This window comes from Enoplosus armatus, chromosome 7, assembly GCF_043641665.1.
Source record: "Enoplosus armatus isolate fEnoArm2 chromosome 7, fEnoArm2.hap1, whole genome shotgun sequence".
Taxonomy (NCBI): domain Eukaryota; kingdom Metazoa; phylum Chordata; class Actinopteri; order Centrarchiformes; family Enoplosidae; genus Enoplosus; species Enoplosus armatus.
The window spans coordinates 10,712,501-10,735,263 of NC_092186.1; the positions used below are offsets into that span (position 1 = coordinate 10,712,501).

At 41.5% G+C, this 22,763-nt stretch overlaps 1 protein-coding gene across 15 annotated transcripts in view; it reads right to left on the reverse strand.

The window, feature by feature from the left end:
• celf5a (cugbp, Elav-like family member 5a) overlaps positions 1 to 22,763 on the reverse strand; it is a 169,207-nt gene that overhangs the window by 43,939 nt on the left and 102,505 nt on the right. For 2 of the 15 annotated variants that reach the window (XM_070908756.1, XM_070908750.1), the window contains exon 4: positions 16,234 to 16,240. The exons of the other annotated variants lie outside the window; for them this stretch is intronic. In XM_070908756.1, coding sequence (XP_070764857.1) covers positions 16,234 to 16,240 — 7 coding nt within the window. The remainder of the gene's footprint in view (positions 1 to 16,233; positions 16,241 to 22,763) is intronic. 15 annotated transcript variants of the gene reach the window in all.

Sequence of the window (22,763 nt, forward strand, 5' to 3'; positions counted from 1 at the left end):
TGTCTGCATTTCAAATACCCATTGGCGCTGTCAGCGTGGCCCAGTATGGTGAAGGATTATCTGAAATTAGTTGAGTTAATTCATCATTTTAAAGGGCAGTTGCTTTGCCGCTGATTAGTTATTGTACACACTTGTCAATTAATGGTCCCTAGAGAGTCTGTCCCGCGAGGACTGAAGCCAACGTCAAATGCTCACACAGGGGGAAAGAAAGTGATAGGAGACATATGAGTAGTAACAGAGGGGGGTCTGTGGCAAAGGAAAGAAAGAAGAAAATACAGAGAGAACAAGATGCAAGATAGACCCAACCAGAATCTAACAGGCTTCATATCGAAAGGTGTGCTGTGCAACGTCTGGCTACATTTAATTAGATATGGCCTCAGAGTAATTTAAAAATGAAGGCATTAAATATTATTCTGTTTGTGTGCAGAGGTGGTGTTGTGCGACGGAGGAGGTAATAGACGTTGCGAATTACAAAAATCAATGTGCGAGCCTTTGTACAAAGAGGCCAAGTGGAGGCCATCACATTGACCTCTTCACAGGTTTCTATTCCCATAGTTACTGTTGCTACGATACTGGATTCAGCTCAACCATGCTATATATGGCCAAATAGAGAAAACCTGGTCAAAACCCTGTCGGAGACAGTGAAGAGGTATGTGGAGTGCATCACTTGTTTGAAGACTAGCAGTTTTTGTGCCAGCAGCTCATAGTTAGAGTTCAACATTTACAGTTGATTAATTCTATTTTGAATAAAATATAGGACTTTCCTTGATTTATTTATTGACAACAATATGTTATTAACGATAATTCACCAGAGAATATTACCACACTTTCTCCAGTGGTTGTTTTTTAACTGTACTATGAGGTCAATATCTAAAACTACAAAAAAATACCCATTTTTTCTAGTTTATTCAGCACTGAACAAGCATTTCTCTCTTCCCCATAATTAATTCTTAAAGTGCTTTTCTGGTTAATCCAGCAACCCATGGGGAGTGTGAGAGGCAATGTGCCAATTCAAGGATACATTGTAAACACACTCTTATTGGACAAAAAATAAACCTGCATGTTTCCACAAACACATTTTTGGAAAGTACAATTCATCTGGGAAGGACAAATATTATGACATGAATAAGTTCAAAATGTTTTGGAGAAGCAAGGATGGAGTTTAAAACTCTGGTTTGAAACAATTCTTTTGAAAATTGTGAGAAAAAAAAATCAGGAATTATAAATGTTTATGCTAAAGCAAAAGCTGCTTTGTACAGTCGCAGTGTTTACTAAAGCTCTGCATTTTCTCAGCTCTCAGTGGCACATGATTTTATCACCCCTGCTTTACAATATAGAAACATGCCAAAGTACATGTTTTGTCACCGCTGATATTGCATTCAACAGTGGTTGTTAGTCCTGTTCCTGGGGACCCATAGAGCCAGCTTGTAGCATATCCTACCATAAAGTTACTTACGTCCCCCTTTCCACCCAGGTGGAAACCAGTCCCCGATTAGGTGTTTAGAATGAAAAGCTGCCTATTTAATCCTATTGGGACTGCGACAGTCCTCCTCCTCATTCGCTAATGCTTTGTCCCTTTCTTCCCCCTAAAGACCTCCTGCAGTGAACATCACAGTTTCAGAATGAAATATGTGATATTTGCTGCACTGTAAGCAACAATATATATATATTTATAGCATTTATCAAAAAATAATCAATTTAGAACATGTATTTTTATTTTTAGGTCTTGGCGTCAACAACAGTGTGAAGAAAAGTCAGACTGTCTCCAATTAACAGGCTTTTTTCACAGCAGATATTTCGACTTGTCATAGTAGGAAAAGCACAGGTGTCACTGATAACATTAACGATGGCTCAGTTCTATCCCAGTGACAGTGTGACAATGAGCCAGCATGAACAAAATCGAAGTAGCTAAATGGAATGTAGCCATCATTCATTTTATCATTTACACCTGCTTTTCCTGCTGTGACATGTCAAGGCGTCTTCAGTGAAAATGATTCACAAACAAATGTTGTGCGGTAATTTTACCCCTGCAGCACTATATGTATCTGCTGTGGACGTCTAATGTCACAGATAAAACAGAATGTGCAGTTACCGGATGTAATTGAAAATAAAATGCGTCTCTGCACTGCTTTCCAAAAGACATATATGACAGATGTGACAGATGTGACAGAGACTCTGATAGTCAGATTGGGACTTCATGCCTGAATATCTTTGTAATGAAGCAATGGCTTTCAAAATCAACAACACTCTATAAGAAGTCAAATTTAATACTGAGACTTTCACTTCTACTGGAGATTTTAATTTCAATACATGTTTTACTTCTCTAAAGTTTTCCCAGTCACTTCTATGCAGACACTTTGCTCTGAGCCATCAAAGGGAAATCTATTGTAGGGCAAGCTACACATGTTGCTTCCTCTGTGGCTAGAGAAAGGCCTGTGGAGCAAAGTAAGTCAAAGCTTGTGTGAAATTAACAGAACTTTCAATATAATGTGTCATGTTGACCCAGTCTGCCTCTTTCCACCCAGACGCCCCCAAACTACCTTCACTCACCTCACTATTACTCTAATACCTCGCCCCTTCCCCAACGGTAATATATCCCAGTAAGCAATCCAACAAAATCTGATCCAATGTTCTCAGTGTAAAAGCAGAGCTAACCCCATGCGCACAGAGAGAGGGCAGGCGGCGAAGAAAAGAAGAAAGGGCTTTCATGAATGCAAAACCAATGTGGTCTAAAACCACAGGGGTGAATGTAACCTTTTGCATTTGAGGACAGTGTTATTAGAGAAGCCAAAGTCAGAGCAGTCATTTAACTGTCCTGACAGTAACTGCTCTTCCCATTAGTTTCAGTGCTGACTTCTGAAAATACGGAGGGGGGTGAGAAGAAATACAAATGCCAGAAAATGAAATAATAGAGTGTTTCTACAATTTCCACTTCTCGCTGACCTGCAGTAACAAGAGAAATCAATGCAGCCGGGAGTAAAACATTCTGAATTGAGGGATGGCAATAGTCTCCTTTAGTCGAGCAAAACCAAAGACCATCTTTGTTTTGGAAGATCACTCAGTGAAAAATAAATCACTCAGGAGTAAAATACAGGTACTTTTGCTGTCTGCAGAAGTAGGTACCAACCCAGCCATATTCACTCTCCGCCAAGTTGGCCTTATAGAAAAGGCAATAGCACAGTATATCACAGCTCTTAATCTCTATGTCTGCCTTGTGCATTGTGTCCAGTCTGGTGCAGATTTGAAACAGTTTCTTTGTCTTAAAGAAAAAACCTAACCTTGCGTGTTTCAGTTGAAGACTGGAAGCCGTAATAGAGGAAATTTGCACAAATGTCAATGAAGAAAACAGACTGATTTCCCTCCATTTCCTGTCACATCCTGTGTTTGTAGTTCCCGGAAAAAGGAGAAAAGTGAGAGATCTCCGCCTTTCCCTCTGCCTAAGGCAAAACCCATCCATCACCGATGTTGTCAACACAACAATCTGGCCTGTTGGATTGTGGCGTATACACCCTTTTAACGTCTAAATTAAATCCTTGATCAGAGGTGTTACCTGGGATTAATGCAGGTGCTTCCATTGAACACTGGAGGCTTAAACAAGAAATCCCAGAATTATAGCCACAACTTCCCTCTATAGACTTCAAAGATGTGGGGGTAAGAGGGAAACACGAGGGAGAGAATAAGCACTGTCTCCATGGCAGCCAGTGATGGAGGCCCTGCCCTCTGAGACCATCAGAGCATCACATCTGGTCTCTTCAACGAGAGCGCAGACCTTCAGCAACACTACTTCCTAACTTCTGAAGAATAAAATGACAAGTTTCACTGTGTGAAAAGAAATATAATGTAGAGACCTAACGAAAATGTCTGACAAAGCATCGGTTTATCCGTCTTGTAAATGAATGTGCCAGATGTAAATATCTGCAATCACTGAGTCTGATTAATCTATCCATTTTGAGTGATGTTTAACATGTTGCTTTTTACAAGATGCCTTTTTATAGTTTTACAGTATACATATGCAGAGACATTAAAAAAACATGAAGCTTGCTCACACTCACTCTTTCTCTTGTGAACGGTCAGTTGGACTGATGTACAGCATATAACTACTACTCCCATGCAACAAACGAACGATCAGGTTGGATAGGTTTACAATTATATGCAATGTTATATGTGACCTAAAAATGTGTTCATATCCATATTAGTCATTATACAGTAGATAACATTAATTTACTTCATGTGACAATACAGGATATAACGTGTTTTATGCTGTGTCACACACTTGCTCATATACTGTAGCTCAAGTGTTTATGAAAACATTCATGCTGTAATCACATTGGTGTTCACTTGTGAATGAGTGAGCTGTATTATGTCAAGAGGAATGTATAAATAAAATGTATTTTTACATGGCTTTTTAACATGATTTTCTTTTCTTGTAAGGGGCGCTCTACCAGTGTACTTGTCATGAGGAGCACAACTCTGAAAACACTTCTGTGGCTCTGGAGGGAGCTTTCCAATATTTGAAAAAAACAACCCTGATGTCATCATCATCCATGACATCTAGTGGAAGACACTATAAGCTGCATTATGGGAAATGTAGGATCCAGCCTTTTTGGGACTGGAAGTACAATACTAAATCGCTGGCGGACCCATTGTCATGACAGAATTACAACTAGGATTTCAAAGAGGATACAAGTGTACGATTAACATATCAAGCGGTTGAACATCAAAGTACTAGACACATAGCTTTATAGAGTCCATATACCCCCATAAGCCACATAAACAGCAGCACCAGGGAGCGTAGCGCAGTTTAGTGGCTGACAGAAGCAGCGTATCTTACCATATTTTGCCACAAATTTGAAAATGTGGAATCAACTGAGCAAATGAATCAAAAGTGGAGAAGCAGATCGTGGTAAATAGTTTAAGAAGTTTCTATTGCAGCTGACACAAATTTAAGTTGACCACCGCCACAATGAAGGCCATGGCCCCCCTCTGCAAATAAAGAATAGTTTGGAGTGTCCAAAAACCCTGGAGCAAAAAAAAAACAGAAACGTCATTGCAAAATCAGTTGCAGGATCCCATTTTAAGATGAGAAAATGGCCCCAGTACCATTATGTATGAACTCTGACCTGAACGTGTAAATCTATCAGGGTCCAGACCGCCTTTGCTTTTGTGCCAGAGGGCTCTTCCATTCTTGTCAAAATATAAAATGTGGTCCCTCTAAACTTATCTTCAAACATGCCTTTCAACCAACACTTGTCTTCACAACGGAGAGAGGGACCTTTGCTTCAAAAGTGTGTCTGAGAGAAAATGGAGGAAGGTGACTCACTGTCCGCAGAACAGGGAAAAAAAAGGCCAAATAACTGTTGAAGCGTGAAAGTCTGAAAATTTTCTTTTCCTTTTCCTCTTGGAGCAGAAGAAAGCTTTCAAGGTCCAGAGATTGTGAAATGTTATTTTTCATCTCCCTTCTTTGAGGTACAAGGAAACCTGCAAAGCCACGGTTACAGCAGTTTAGTAACCATCCTATTTCGAAATTGAGGTATTTTCAGATGTTGTGTGGCATTCAGAGCTCCTGGGATTCTCTGCAGTGTGCTGTGTGAGTCCGACCACGTCTATGGGCTGGATGAAATTGTGGAAAGCTTTTTTTACAGTACGCCATCACGTTTTCCCTTCTTTACCAGCCATAGCTTACCCCAGAACCACGCAGAGCGGCTATCTAATGCTGCTTGACGGCTGATCTGTTCTCATGTGAATAAGTCCTCTGTCCCAGCATCCCCTCTTACTCTCTTTCTCCTTTCATCATATTTTTAGATACACAACTCTAGCTGTGCATTGGTATTCAAGATGTTATTCCTCCATGTATGTCAATTATATCTCTTGCAAGTATTTTTATATCCCCCCCCAACTCTGTCGTTGAATATGTTATGTTGCTTTGGTCAGTAATTTCCAAGCTCTGACACATGCAATCACCGCTTGGGCTGCTAGATTCCTTATCTGCTGTGACAAATAACTGTTGAGCTGCAAAAACAACAGCAGACTGACATGCAGAACAGAGCCTTTAATGCAGCAGCAATACAGAATGAAATAGCTGTGAAGAGGCAGATGTTGTAAACCACTCACTTAATTTGCTTCAGAACAGTTTTCTTCCATCATATTAGAGCTGTTAAACAGGGCAGAGTGTTGCACAGAGATGTTATGTCTCCCCTAAATAAAAAGTCATCTTCTCATCAGAAGAGCCTCCCAAGACTATTGTCTTCACTCATCAGTGGATGAATAATAAACCTCGGGTGCTCCAGATATCCTTGATAGCCATCTTAAAAAACACCACTGGGATTACTCCTGTCAGCAGGCATGTGAAGTGTACATTATGGTAATGCAACCATCAGAAAAAATATTATATTTCTTGATTTTTACTTAACCCTCTTCCCCACCTCACCCATCTTCAGCTCCAAGAGACAATTTAGGCTCGTCCTTGGCTCAAAGGCAGCGCTACTTGAAATGCCTTTAGATTTGGTGCACACACACATCAAAGAGACCAGGAGCTTATTTTCAAGTATTTTGCACCCTGAGGCTAGGAGCTACTTCTGAGGCTGCTGTGTTCCCTGTAAATAGCTTGGTTTTCTGTTCCACAGATCCCAGCAAAGCACCATCTACCAGGGAGCTGTGGGCATGGGTCTCCGTGCTCTCCTATCACCAGAGGTAACAGGGGGAAAAAAATCACTGTGCATAATAGCTCTGCCGATTGCTCTCCTAAGGTGTTGATCAGTAATGCTCACAACAACTAAACTCAATCCAAGTCTGCCAGGGCAAAGGCATCCTGAGTAAGTTCTGCTTCTCGCCTTTGATAGATCAAACTTCTCGTCTTGCGTTTGATGGTGCTTCCCTGTGATGTGCTAGAAGTTTCTGAGCATTCAGAGACTCTTGTGAGGACATTAAACAGTAACATACTGTAGTACTGTAAGACATAATCCACAACAAGAAATTTACCACCTGATGCTGTTATACTGCTGACACTAACCAAAAAACTAATTTTGCTTTAATTTTCGTCATTTGAATGTTTAGACTGTTCAGCAGTTTTTCTATGGTCACATAGCTTAGCTTCTGGACGTTGCATGAATTGAGAACAGTGATTCAACTTTAATCTTATGTGTCTTAAATGGTAGATATTCACAAACCCTATAATTTCATTGAAATCAAACTATATACTGCATATATTCATCTATACACAGACAAAGAAAATGTAGTTGTGAATTGTGACGTGACTTTACTGAATGTCTCTCTCTGGTTACAATGTAGAGAGAATCCTGGTAAAATGTTTAGGATTCAGCTCAGCAACTGACTACACTTGAGTATAATAACTGAAAAAAAAAGAGAAAAATTATTCATGAATTCATGAATTGAATGTCAGAAAATCTCTCTTCCCCATCTCTTTCCAATAGCATCAACCAACATTAGAAATAATAGTAGCTTCACTTGGTAGTGGAAATGTGCCTTTAACAAAAGTTGTTTCGGCATGCTGCTTCTATTGCTTTGTCTAAGATCATCCTTTCTACAGCGATGCCCTTCTTCTCTGTAATGACTGCTGCCAGCCAGCAATTCTGATGCCTCGGAGTGCATAGCATCATTCATAAGAAGACTGCTTGCTGTGATTAGCCCTATGCCTTAAACCATATATGAAAATTCATTTTAAATGTCCTTTAAAACCCATAAAACATCCATATTGACTTGAGGCTGCCAAGCTGTAGGGTGCTGCTAATCAGTTCCCTCTATGGTCCATTTAGCCCCTGTGTCATTAAGATAATACAAATAAAATAAGTGTTAACATGAAGGCACTTTGAATCCTTGCCCTGAAAAAAAAATCAGCCTCTCCTCACCAACTGTCAATAATTTGCACTAGTTTTTTTTTTTTTTTGTTAGTTTCCCACGCTTGCAGTGCATTTGTGCTGAACAAATTCTAGTTAATTACAAGGCAAATGGTACAAAATGTGCTCTGTGACCATTACAATCCTGTTTGCTATGCTCAGCAAGGATGCATCACTCATCGCGCCCACACAAACACTAGCATGCACACATAAATGGAAACAACATAGATATAAAGGCTCCGCTTAACACATATATACACATTTCTGTACGCCGCTCACTGCATCTCTCCTGATTAGACACATGAGTCGTTTCAATCTCTCAGCTTTACACAGATGTAAAATTCCAACACTTTGCTCTACCCTCTCTTGACTTTGACCAATATTGTGAGATAGTAGTATTCCACCAATGGAACTTTAATGAAAGGTTTTGCAACAAGCATAGACGCTTGGTTGATCTAATGAGATCCCTAACTGTTTCTGCCATCTGCCAGACCCTAGTCATGACATTAACTATGCAGCCATGCTAAGCCTCAAAACCTCTTTTAGATGAAGCAGCTGATGCACAAAAATGCATACCTCAAGGAAAGCCACAATATGACACCAGAAAGAATACTTTTAGTAGCATAAACACATACTGTGGCTATTTAGCACACCGCAGAACATGGTTTAAACTTTATTATATTGTATGCTCACAAAGAAAAATGCCCCCCTGGCCTCTGTCTAATGTAATGTTTTTCTTTGATTTCACTGAACTTTTGTAGCTGTATTGATGTGCCCGGTATATGAGGCCTTGCTTTGAGTCAAACTCATCTGCAGTTTACGAGGGTGCCATTGTTCGCCTGGCCGGGGAGAGGTCACTGCAAGGGAGGAGAATAAATGTGGAGTGATTGACTAGTCTCTGTTGGAGAAATGAGTTCTCCATTCATTCCCAGGCTTCCAGAGGTGAAACGTCCTTCAGGAAAGTAAACACAATCTGACAGGGCCCTACAACAGACGCAAAGGCACAGCATGACACAGTCAGTAAGGACGGCGCTTTGCTCCACACTCTCCTCTCCCGCGTCCCTCCTTTCCTCCCAGGCTCCAATCTGTACAATGACCCACACAACACATCAGGCCTCATTGCTGTTTCTGGACACTTTGGTTGGACTGTTTTGGGAGTTTTTTTTCACTACTGTGTAGATATACACAATGTTCATGGTCACGCTCACACTTCAGTCTGAACTAAAATGGAATACGTGAATCCAGAGGGATCGGGTGATCATTCATATAAGGCTATTAGCGCAGTTTTCTCTGTAGGCTTTCATCCCAGGTCCTACTGGATCCCAGGTCCCTCCTGGAAAGCAAATTGAAAACTGGAGTGCCCATCAGAGACCAGATTAGGCTGTTTTCCCGACATGCTTAAATTGCAGTAATCTCGAATGCAGATCACATCTGCAGCTAATTGATGGATTTGCCAGAGGATCTGAGAGGGGTTGGGCTCCACTGTGAGCTACTGTTTATTTTCAGAAGGCAGATGCTTTAACCCTTCATTGGCCTCAAGCAGCCAGTGAATCTTAGAGCTAGCAGCAAACTGTCATCAACTGTGACATAACTGTCCAAAGGCTTTGCCTAACATTCACCCACAAACTCTGCCTAATTAGAGAGAAAGATGTGCCTGGGTTTCTGTTATACATTGGTTTTGCATGAATAATTCAAAGCACATAAGGCTTACTGTTGTTCTTCAGGCCCTCTCTTGCCATTCATGGTAGAAGCTCCAGTGAGTATGCGGGTGCCTGCCATCCACTCATGCAAATATGCTTACAGAGAAAGTGTGGTTAGCAGCTCATCACAGCATTGTCACATACAATTCTGTTAGCTGCAGCCATGAAAGTTTACATGGTGGCTACCAGCCCACAGAGGCCGAATACGTCAGCAGACAGAACTGTTCTCTTGTTCCGTCTGAAGGGAACGCTTTTTAGTCGCAGATCGACACACAGAGGAACACAACAAGGCTTTTAGGAATCCAACCTAAAACTGCAGATCTAATGCCAAATTCTGTTCTCACATGCAATAAAGAAAAACTAGTGTGCACATGTGTCAGAGAGAGAGAGAGGAAATAAAGAAATGCTATAAACACGTTTGCACATGTGAAGGCATTTTTGCAAGTAATTGCACAAAAAAATGCATGAGCACTATGTCTGTTTGGGGATGCACTGTGTGTTGTGGTTGTGGCAAGCAATGATCTATTTTTTCCCATTACCCTACTGCATACGTGTGGTTCATTTACATTCATGGTTATCCAGATAATGAAGCTTTCAATCCGGGGGATCCTGTGGTGAGAACAATGAACCCAATTACCTCCTGCCGCCTGTGAGATGGGATGGCAGACTCCGAGACAGATGGGAGAGGCTGCACTCGGCCGGCAATCCAATCACATTCATCTCGCTTGCTTCCCGTTTCCCCTGTTCATGTGTTCTGCAGCAACTTATCAACAGGCAGGGGCCAGAGAACCTGGGATCATTACATCACACACACACACCAACAATCCTACAAACACACACAAGCACAAACACACTCCCTGAGGTCCACTCGACCCCCGCAATCACCCCCCTCCGTTCCCCACTGCTAACATGCACCTCAGGTTTTCTCTCTTCCTTCAAACACAACGCTGATCTTAAGAGCTCACATACTTCACCTGCTGGAGGAGCAGAGGGAGGTAAGGAGAGGGCTTTGTGGGCGAGGTAATATCTGCCTCAATCTTGATCTCATTATCAGCGAGCCAGGTTCTGACGAAGAACATTCCTAATGATTTATGCAAGATACTCAAGTTTCCTTTTTCTAACTTAATATTTCAGTTACAGGCTCTGACTGAAATCATTCAAAGATGTGCTCAGCGAAAAGTCAGTGGCTACTTTATCGGCCCTTATGTGGATGTGCAACATGATGGAAGAAAATGGAAATACTGTTGATCAAGAAGGACGTTAAACAAGAGCTTCCTTTTTGATCATGTCTCTGATGCAATCCAATGAAATGAAATCAGTGAAGATGGCTGTTGAGTGATCGTAACTATAACCTATGTAACCTTGTGTCATTTTGCACCATGGGGATTTGCTAGATGATGACGTCCAATGTAAACACATAAAACTTCTATATATATATAAATGTAATATAAAACAAACAGCATATAAATAGTGTGGGTACAAACGTATGATAAGTTAACATAATTCACATAATAAACTGTCCTATCAGTACTCCTCTTCAGCTAGAAATAGTGAAGCACCAGAGCTGCTTTCTATACATCACTTGCACGCTTTATAGGTAAGAAAAGTTATAGGCTAACGTAGTTCCTATAAGAGAGGACTTGACATTCAACAGTAGCCAATGATACAGGATGTGTCTGGACCTAGACGGTGCTTGAGGGAATGTATTCCACTACTAGATAATTAGCTGGTGATTGCGTGAGAGCTGATACCAATTCTGCATAATGCTCCAATATTTTCTGCATGTTTCATGCAAAATATACTTTTATCTCATATTCTTCCCCCCTTATGGCCTCTACTTTTGACACTGTGATCAATAGTAATTGACTTAGTGATCAATGTGTCTCTTGAAGTTTTCCATCAGTCTGTACTGCCATCAGTTGTGTCCACACTATTGTAGGGTAGTATATGGTTTGTTAGTGGGGATCTGCATGCTAATGCTTATAGCAGCCCCCTGAGTGGCATATAGGTGTTTTTATGTTAATGAATGTCAGGAGAAGATGGTCATCCCTGGGTACACACAGGTGTGTAGGTACACATACTCACACACCTGCTCTGTCTCTCTCACACACATACACACACACACACACACAAACAACACATACATGGACAGATACACACATGCAGACTGAGACTGCACACCCACTGAACCCTTGGATGCATTATTGATAAGCTACTAATTACGCTTGTTGCAATTTCAGCTGACCTTTCCAGGGAACATCCCGGATCATTATAAGCTGCATTCTCTCTTGAAATTGCAAAGGTAATCTAAAGTCCACCTCTCTCATTCCCCTTCTACCCCCAACACCACCACCTCCCTCACTTTCCTCAATTCACTGCCGGATGAAGATGTGCTCTTCTATCCCCAAATAGTAGGAGAAATTGTTCAGAGAAAGATACGGGGAGTTAGAGACAGGGAGAAAACAGCAAAACATTGTAAACACACAGCTGAGTTAATCTTAAGTTCAATGTCAGGTTTGTACTTTTGTACTTGGTTTGTTTTTTCCACAGCTTCTGCATTACATGAAATGATCTGAGCAATGACTCTAAAACTGATTATTAAAGTACTTCCTGAAGTTTGTGGTTATCATTGTAATGCTCAATATCATCTCATTCTGTTAAAGGTTAAAAACGACACCATCTTGGGTTATTATACCTGTTTGCGTGCCACTTTGACACTTCAGTCTGAAACATTCCCATCATATTTTACCACTATGGCAAATACATTAGCGTGATGGCTCTGTTTAAAGCAGCTTTCCTGCTCAGAAAGCCATTTCATATTGGCCATAAAGGCCAAAAACTATAATGTGAGTGGTTGTGTAGTTGGTGCTTAGGAAGCCCAATAGATGATCAGCTGATCTGGGTGCTACCAGCTGCTGACCCAGATCCAGATTTAACATATACTATAAGTTCCATTATAGATACAAAAAAGATCATAATTCAGGTGAATGCAGAACTGTTTGATGGGAAAGACTCATTTTATCATTCTTTAATACAGCAGCTGAGTGGACTAGATTTTCCAACACACCTTCAATTGATAGTCATGGCCTTTAACAATCAACCTATCGATCCAGATAGGTTGATTGCATGAATTTACTTTGATTTACAAAATGTAGTACAATGAGTGTATGTGCAGTGTGGCATTAGTAACACTTTCTGATTTATTTTAAAGCTGAAACAACAGCACACAGTCAGTAACAATGTCTGGCTCTGATGATAAAAAAGCATAAGAAACATTGTTCTTTAATGACTCCGCGAACATACAGGTACTGTAAAGCCTTGATAAATCAAACCAGTACATATGATAAATCTCTATCTGAAAAATGCATAAAGGTTACTTATGGGGTATTATCCACGGTAAGTTCAGCATTCACAGAAAATGAAAATATCACACACAGTGGTATAGTGAAATGTTTTTGGGGAACAAATGTCAAAAGCAACTTTGTGCATTCAGGGAGCTGAAGGATGGATTTCTTTCCAAGTTTCATGGAATTGATTCATTTTAGCTTGTCAGTCTTTCCATCTATCAAATGTAGAAATACTATATACAACAGGTAAACTTGAAACATGTGCCTCAAGCCCACATGTAAATAGTTTAACTTCTTGTATGACATTGCACACTAACTGTGAACATTTCAACTGGAGTATGACCAATGAGGGGCATTTCTTTGGTCACAATCCTACCAAATTGCCTCCAAATGTATGTATTAATAATATGTGGGTGAACCCTTATAAGTCTATATCCACTGAGCCATCCCTGATCTAAGACTCTGGCTGTGGGAGACATTTGCTCTCATAACTATTACCAGGCTTGAGTTATCTGTCCAAGATCACGCATGTAAGATAATTGGAATAAAAATGTTTTTTTCTGAAACCAGTATGTACCAGTGATGAATTTAGGGCAAAGTCAGTGCTGATGTAGGTGTTTTTTTAAGGTTTGCATGTCATTCAAAAAACAGAACTGCTGTGTGAAGGTCATCGTGACACATCTCTGTGTTTCAAGAGTTTCATTCTCTTTTCCCTTTCCTAGTTTACCAGCTTTTATCCTTCCACCTCCACAACTTTCCTCTTTCTCTGAAACACACACACGTACACACACATCCTCAACAAAACATTTCCACAGATTCTGCAATTCTGCCTCTGAGAAGGGAGTCTATATGCCTAAAGAGTTATTCAGCTCTTCCAGTGCAATCAGATTTTGTTGGTGATGGGAGCTGACTCGGAACCAAAATAAATAGATAGAATGGGAAAAGGGCTGGGAACAGCAGTTTGCTGGCAGCGCTGTGAACCAGGTGAGCCAGTGCAGGCAGGGACGACACCAGCCAAAGGATTAATGGTCTCAGGGGAAGCCAAGGTAAGCCTGCTGCTCCTGCTTGACATCTTTGTACTTGTAAGAGCACAAAAATTAGCCAGGCAATGCGGTGAGTAATGGCCAGGGTGCTTCCATCAGTCCCATTTAACAATGCATGCAAAGCCAACAGAGGGAAATGCAGGGAGAGTAAATGTTCTCTCCTGGGCATGTGCGCAGACTTGCATGGAGCAGTTTATCACATGAGGCGTAGTGTTGTGAATGCAGCAGAAACATTACACTTGTCCTGTCTGTTAAATTACGTGCATTAAACATCAGCCATATAGATCAGTGGTGTGCCTTGGTTTCTTTTGACAGTATCAACACTTAATTCTGGCGGCATTTGTTGACAAAAACAGAAATTGCATTGCAAAAATAAACAATAGACTTTCATACTGCACATCATGCAGCGTCAGTGTTATTTAATAATTAAGATAAGGAAGGTTCAACATCACCCTAATGTTCTGGGTCTGTACAAAGGCTGATGTACAATCATCAGTCGTAATGACTCACAGAGGGAAATAGAATATTAAAACGTCCACAGAAACTTCTCCAACCAGTCCTGCAGCACAAAACACGTCTTCACTGTCCATCCCCAGTCATCATTTCATCATTTGTCAAGATTGTATCTGACATGAAGTCAAGCTGACCTCAGCCACTGTTGTTCGAAGAAGAGCAAAAAGTTACCCCGGGTGTCTACAGTACGGGATACTCAAAAGATAGATCACTAGAAGGACTTTGTATAACTATGCTTTCAATGAATCTTCTCACACACAGCAAATGTTTTAATTATATTGAAAACTAGTCACTTTCATTTTTGAAACTTTTGTGACTGTTTGTTTTATCACTTATTTTATGTAATGTAAAAGTGCGGATTAAAACTTTAAAGCGAAGACACTGCTAGATGTCTTTTGAAGTGTGATTTAGTCATTTTAAATTCAATGCCCTTGATACTTATTTCACCCCTTGTATATCTTTGTAACAGCTATATGAGTATTCCCCATCCAGCCTCCCTTCCACCTAATCCATAAACAATGATGGGGAAGTATGTATTATGTATTTCCCAGATAGACATAGATCTATAATAAAAACCCGGGACAACATATCATGATGAGTGTCGACAGCGGTCCAGACCTACATGGTGCCTCTGCCCCTCCAGATGTTCACATACTGTATCATACATACTGTATCATGCACTCCACTCAGCAGTAACTTAAGTCTCAGCACACACCAAATGTCAGTGACTCTCAAGTCAGATGGTATCACAACATGCTCAGAATTGTATGTGCGCGCGCACACACATACACACACAGCCAAACACATAATGTACATCCTAAATAGGATCACCAGAGAAACGCAAAAGCAAGGTCTCTGTTCACACATACACAGGATTTCTATCTTATTTAGAATAAGACATATACATTTTTTACAAGCCTCTCTCAATTGTTCTTGTTCACCTAAGAATGAATCCATATTTCTACCAATTTTCTCACAAAGAATCCAATCAGCAAAATATTCTAGCTGCAAATACACTAAAAGATGCTGGATGTGAAACATTTGTGTGATTTTGACAGCACCAAGGTCATACTTGCTGTGAAAACAAATTGTATCAGATTCAACTGAACAAAAGAAAACAATCCACAGTGTGGATAGGTTTAATACTTGGCAAATTCTTCACTATAACACTAAAAAACTGGTGGCATGTGGACAAATGTCAACATTTCCTTTTACACTTCATTGCTGTAAACGATTGCACTTTGATAATTGTTGTAGCATATTATCAAATTTGTCTGTCTTATTAACTTGACTTGTCCATGGCCATGTTTGTAATATCGAAACTTTGTAACAGCCAGATAAGCATATAAGCTTTTAAAAGTGAGACTATCCTTTTTCACAGTCCACTTTGATTGATTGTTTTCATTATTAATAAGGTTAAAAGTAAGCATCCTCGCTTCCATAGTGTCCTGAAAACATACCCCCAAAAATCCCAAAGCACAGCCCAAGCTGTCCTTCCTCAGGTTGAGAATACAGACTCCTTCTTGGCATGGACGGGGGAATGGATGGACAGAGGAATGAAGGGATGAGGGGATAGAGGTCTCCCAGCTGTCTAAGACCCAGGCTCGTCCCAGCACACTGGTTCCCACTAATGACCAGAGGCCCTGAATTCCTCAGGCTCCCCTGGGACAACAGCTGCTGCCGTCCCCAGCTTCTCCGCAGGCTTTGAAGGGGGACGTGGCAGCAGTTGAGCTGGCTGCGATCCTGCCTAGCAGAGCAGCAACTCAGGGATGGGGACAGACAGGCTTGTTGTGCCAGCAGGGTGGCTAAGCCTGCTGAAACCCTATCCAGCCAATTACTCCCTCCGAATGCCAAGCTGGCTCTCTAATGGAGAAACTGGGGACCGCACGCTGTTAGGTCCTCTCACAGGTTTTACAGGTAAGCAGTAACACTCCCACTTCAGGTCAGGCATTTTTTCTGTCCATTCTGACAGATAGGACTAAATGGGGAGAAAAGCTCAGTTTGATTCTATCCAAACCAATTTGTTTAAAATTCCTTTTGGAGCTCTTGTTTCTCTCCGTCTTCCATCCACTCACACATAGCCCCTGGTTAGGCTTACCCTTTAGACTATTTGCAGAGAGAGAGAGAGAGAGAGAGAGAGAGAGAGAGAGAGAGAGAAACTGCTATATAGAAAAGTAGAGAAAATGGCCAGGCTAGAAGGGGTGGACGCCTATGGTTAGACTACCTAATCATTCTGTCCACGTTCCTACTGTTCAGATAAGCAGCACAGTGCCTCCAGTGAGCCTTCCCTCCATCGGCGGCATACATATACTTTAACACAGCTAATTTGTGCAAGTCTTGCAGCACTTGCACACCATTTAGAGATACACTTCAGATTTCACTAGAGAACCAGTGGACCGTATGGCGGGATGGAGGTCAGAATAAATAGAGCTGCTACAACCCAGGAGAAATCAATTTAAAATATGTATTGTTTCAGCAACCATTGTTCTCTGTCAAAGCTCAATCAGCATTACTGTTATTGCAAATGTATTGTAGCAGCTGTGGGTAAATACAGTAAAATGGGAATAGTTTTTCTGTCCCACAAAATCTCCCCAAAAAAACACTTACATCTAATTAAGTCCTTTCATTTTAAAGAAATACCTGAGCTTTTCTTTGGCATTTTTTTAACTACAGGATCCAAATTGAATCAGAGAGAAATATGGAATTACTCGCTGAGAAAATTCATTTTGTTACATGTGACAGCTTCTGGACTGTTCTTTTTTCCTCTGTGTTTACAAAACAATTTGTGAGAGTCCGCTGAACCAACTTTCCTCTAACAATGTGTTATGAGACAGAGAAAAACAAGAGAGAATCAATAGGACCTGTGGTCATGTATAATTTGCAGGGCCAGCACCTGGCTGCCAACAAATAAAGATTTTTTTCCTGCACGTTGCATTCAAGGATATTGGACAATTTTGTTGGAGGTAGGCGGCTATTTTCACCAAATCCTGGCTGCAGGTCAGCCGAAATGATTGAATCTCTGTAAGCTCTGTGGGTGCACACAGCACTGTCCCTGTGTAAACAGGACGCCTGAATGTGTTCTTCACACTTCTTTGCGTGTTATGTTTATATCCATGCACAAGCTCAGCTGAGACACACTGACAAACTGCACCTTGCAGAAGTCATAGCCAAACCACATTGGCGGTAAAATAAATCTTTTTAATTGCACGGAGAGTAGTATGCGATTCTCAGCATTTTTTCTGTGTACAATCTTCCTCTAACCATGCACTATGTGATCAGGGTGTGTGTGTGTGTGTGTGTGTGTGAGCGTGTGTGTGTGTGTGTGTGTGTCAGGGTGGTTGGCAGGCTGCGAGGCTGCCTTGGCCAGTCAGAGAGCTCTTCTCCCTGAACCAGCTGGGCCCTCCTGCCTCCCTCCAAAATAGTCAGTGCAGACCACATGGTCTCACCCCCACTCTGAAAGGTGCCATTCAGTCTCATACAGTTAGACACACATGGACACACATACAATCAGACGCACACACACACACAAACACAGGATGACACATATAGTGTATACCAAAGCGGCTTCTGCTGTCCACACACAGCTAACTAACCTGTTCAGCTGAGCCACACATTAACACTATTTATAATGTAACGGGCACTATATATCAAAACCTGTAGATCATCCAAAGTAAGGAATTACAGCATATCACAGAATATGAATGCAGTGTGAGTTATAAGACTTCACATGTATTGCAAGAAAATGTCTAAGCAGGCAATTCCACCATTTTTCCACCAATTTTACAACTGCTATTCTGAACATACGACAACTAGTATTACGTACTACAGATGTATAGTACGTCTGCTGTTCTTAATGTGGCGTCTAACTTTTTTGTTCTGTTTAAAGGAGATTTTCCTTTAACCAAAATAAGGGTTTAAGGATAGAAGAGGATTATAAAACCGCCTCAGAAAAATGTTTGATTTTGGGCTACACAAATACAATTGACTTGTTTGACAGTCTAAAAACAAGCAATTTGGAATCAGTTATAGTCATTGTTAATTCTTTATTCTGTTCACCATAACTATAAATATCATGAGGTAAAACATGTATACTGTAGTATTTTGAGCCTTCAGTTGCATTATTCAAACATATTCATCTCAAATCAGTTCGGTTTTTGTGTATAGAGGAGGGCCATAGTGGTACTCTGCATTGTCAACAGTGTTATTCTGTAAAACAGGTGACCTTTTGAACTGTGCTGTGTTTGGCGGAGAAGGCGTTTGCTCTTAGAGGTTCGTTCTATCAGTCTCTCTGGATGAGTTCACTGAGGTGGATAGAGATAAAGAGATGTGTTGTAGAGAAAAGGCAAAGAGGGGGAGGAAGAGAGCAAGAGCAAGATGTTGGGAGGTCCAGGTCACATGGTGGGCCCAGGACCTTGTGGTGGAGGTAGCGCACTTCCCCTGAGCTACATTTACCCTTTAGCTGCAGTCAGGCAAGCGGGCTGAGTGGACAGAGGTAGGTGGAGGTGGGAGTGGGGGGGGGGGTTGAATGAGAGAAAGTGAGACGAGTGAGCTGGAGAGAGAAATGTAGCATTGAATCTTAATGTCAGATCAGAGCTGAGCCAAGCGGCGAGGAGCTCTCTCCTGCCAGCAGCGTTACGAACATGCATCCGTATCAAGGGTAAAATATTGTGATCTTTGATTATTCCTTCTTTCACCTTTCATTAATGTTATCCAGATAGAAGGCACGGCAGCTTGACATGCACGCACAAGAGCTGAAAGGATTTCACAGACACACTGGTGAGATAGCACAGGAGTTTGACAGAGCCCTTTGTTTCCTCCGTGCTGTTGCTGTACATTACTCTGCAGTTGTAGGTCACATTCATTTCATACTGAGGTGGAGCTGTCTGTAGACTGTTCTCAGCTTTTTATGTTCTGTTTGTGGGCTCATGTGATAAGAACAGAAATAGGCAATTTGCCCTCATCATGTGCAATAAAGACAGATAGGACATTAATAAGTGGAACCACACATAGGTACAATCATTTTCTCACACACACACTCACACACAAGAACAAGTGAGGTGATTACAGGGAGGGTAGAAACAACTGAAGCAATGGAAGAGAGGAGGACGAGGTGAGGGTAAGGCTGGGCGATATGGCTAAATTAATCATCACAGTATTAATTCGGATGATTTCTGATATTGATAACAAATGTCTTTAATTAAAGCTTTCTCTGACTCATTAATGTGGACAAAAGACATTAGTTGAAATATAATGATGAAATCATAATCAAGATATGATTTGGATGAAACTAGATAAATGATAGTATCGCATTACTGCCTCGTGCTAGGTGGGGGTGTGGCAAAATTATCATGGCAGGGTCTGCACTTTGTTTATTTTAATGGAATCAAATGGTACAAATAAAATCCTGTTTCAGTGTCGTGCAGGGATCCTATTTCTCCAGATAAATAATTCAGATTGTACATGCTGGGAGGCCAGGAATAGATTCCTAAAATAACAGGAGGGTGGAGGGATGGAGGAAGGGTGGGGAGATAGTAGGACAGAGGACAACAACCATCGGAGGGGGCTGACAGCCAGCAAGCCGGAGACTTCGTCATCCCTCCAGTCTCTCCTTGACCTGGGATAGGGAGCATCTCTTGATACCATTGTTGTACCAGCTATCATTACACCCACAATGCAGCAAAAAGATGCTGTCCTCCTGTCTTACGCCTAATAGGCCCAGATTTAACATGCTCTTCATGTTATTGGCTGCTGTCCCTTGCCTCCCAAAACGGCCCGTCCCTCCAATAGTCGGAGTAAGATGGTCGCAGCAGTGCTTCAAGGTTTCACTTTAACATTCAGGAATCAATCCCTACTTCCAATCCAGCGTATTAGGTTGATGTGTGCCAGCAGTCCAGGCAGGCAGCTGTTGAGGGCAGTACCTTTCCCTAAAGCACATTGTGCCTGCACTACTCCCTGACTCCCTGATAACATTAATGCCAGGCAGATGTCCCTGAACTAGTCCAGACATTTTCTTAATATTAGAGTTGCGGACTGGCCTCTTTTCTTTGCCCCTGCCGAATTCCTTGAAAATCTCCCGTGGCTTTTAAGAGCAGCACAATATTGACCCACAATATCTTCCACATCAACAACAGCAAAGCCATTCGCTTCCCTAATGGTAGGAAAATCAATAGGTAACGAATGGGCTTATTTATATTTCAAGCGATGATGTGCCATGTTTTGGGTTTTGTGACAAGTTTATTGCTGTAGGGGGATACTAAAGAGGAAAATTTGCAATACAATAATGAAAATAAAAGAAGTCTGTGGGTCTCTATCAGCTATCGTCACTCTACAGCAAATAACATCTGTTCCAGATGGGGATCTCTTCCTTATCAAGACACTGTTCCACCTCTGTCATTAGTCTAAGTCCAACTCAGTAGCTAATCTAGAATGAAAAGACAGTTTGGCCCCTCAGATCTCACCCAACGACTCCCTCCACTATCAAAGAGCTCTTTGAAGTTCACGTTCTATAAAATTGGTTCAAGTGTCAGGTCAGAGTTCCCGTTGCCAAAGGTACGGCAGTCATTTGAAGCCTCATTCTTCTTTCTAGTTATTCCCCAATGCAACCTCTGCAGTCTTTGTATTCTTTAGCAGGGGCCCTCTTCATGTTTATTGCAAAGAGGCAATCAAGATGGCCTGTGTTTGGACCTGGCCCCTAAGAACTGAAGTGTCTGGGGATACGCTTATTAACTTCTTTGCACAGAGACCCATTCGCCAATCATCCTTGACAATGCCAGTTCGCCTGATAGACTCATCGATGAGACAGGGGGCCTGGGGAAAAGTCAGCAGAGTAAGAAAAAAGAATAAAGGAAAGGAAGAGGCAAACAAAGCACACATTTGGGGATAGTATAAACCTGGTACAAATATCAGTGCGAGATCTAAGGGATCTAGTAAGACAAGAGGAATATAGGGTAAGTTTTAAAAAAGGAGACAATACAAACTCACATTACAAGTTACCATGAACCATGGCAAGGCCAGGTCAGTTAGAGCATGACCAGATCAACACTGGTAGCGCTGCAATAATGACTCAGTCAGGATTACACACACACACACACACACACGAATACTTATGAATAATGTTAAAACGCTTCCTTCTTCTTTCATGCACCAAAGCAAAGGTTACCCCAATCATCTTTTCGGCTGCCGCAGTTTTACAGCCCCAGAATGACTGCTTCTCTCTCCATTACCTCTGCACTCGTTTGACTGGCAGATGGGTGGAAAGACGGTGGTTGGAGAGTGGGCGGGTGGGCAATCATGGGGCCGTGTGTCACAGTGCGTGCGTGCTCGCAGCCCTATTTGTCGTCTCAGCAGATGAGATGGGAAAGGCAGGTGAGACGCGATGGGCCTTATTTAAAAGCCTCTTTACGGTGCCCACTGAACCAACATTGGCATTCCCTAATGGTGCATCATGGCGCGTCATCCCATGCTATTCCTCGCAATCCCTATACCCTATGTCCTTGTCTGTTGCCATTGCTTTAATACCTGCCACAGCTTAAGTCACAGACAATACAAGCATTACAATACATTGCCGAATTTCATACAGATTAAATATTCCACTAAGTACTGTATTTCTGTGGCCTGCAGGAGTAGTAATCCCTGTTTAATCTACTGCCTCCATATCTCTGCTGGAATCATTTGGTTGAGGCAGGTGTCCTTTTCCAGTCCATGACGCAGTGATTTAACTGAACAGCGTGGACTGACAGAGAGAGAGACAGAGGGCGATATGAGAGGCTAATGGAGTTAATATGCTAAAATGGAGAAATAGAGGAAAGAAGAGGTTAGATCGGAGGGACAGACATGGAGAGCTAGCTGAGTTACAGGTACTGAATCTGAATGCAGATCAGAATTCACAACTGACTGTTTTTTGTCTATAACTCTGTTTCTTGTTTCTCTAACTTTCTGCTGCTGCTGCTGCTGCTACTGGTTTATACCTGCAGAGCTTAAATGCACTTTCTTGTCCTCATGCGTGATTTTATATTTAAATTATATTCAATTTTCGCACACTAAAGTACTCCACAAACATTTACAGAGTGAAATTACAGCGTGTTGTGTAGACATAAATAAAGACTGACTGCATTGCATATATTTTGAGTTCCCTATTATACTGATTGGAAAGGCATCTTTTTTCTGTCCATATCCTGAGGTGGAAAAAGATCCTGTTTTCTTCTTTCCTGTCTCTTTCTTTGTCTTCACTTATTTGCCCCGCCATGCTTTCTCTTGTGTTTACTCTGTCTCTCATTTGTCACTCATGCACTTTTCATGTCCCCAGTC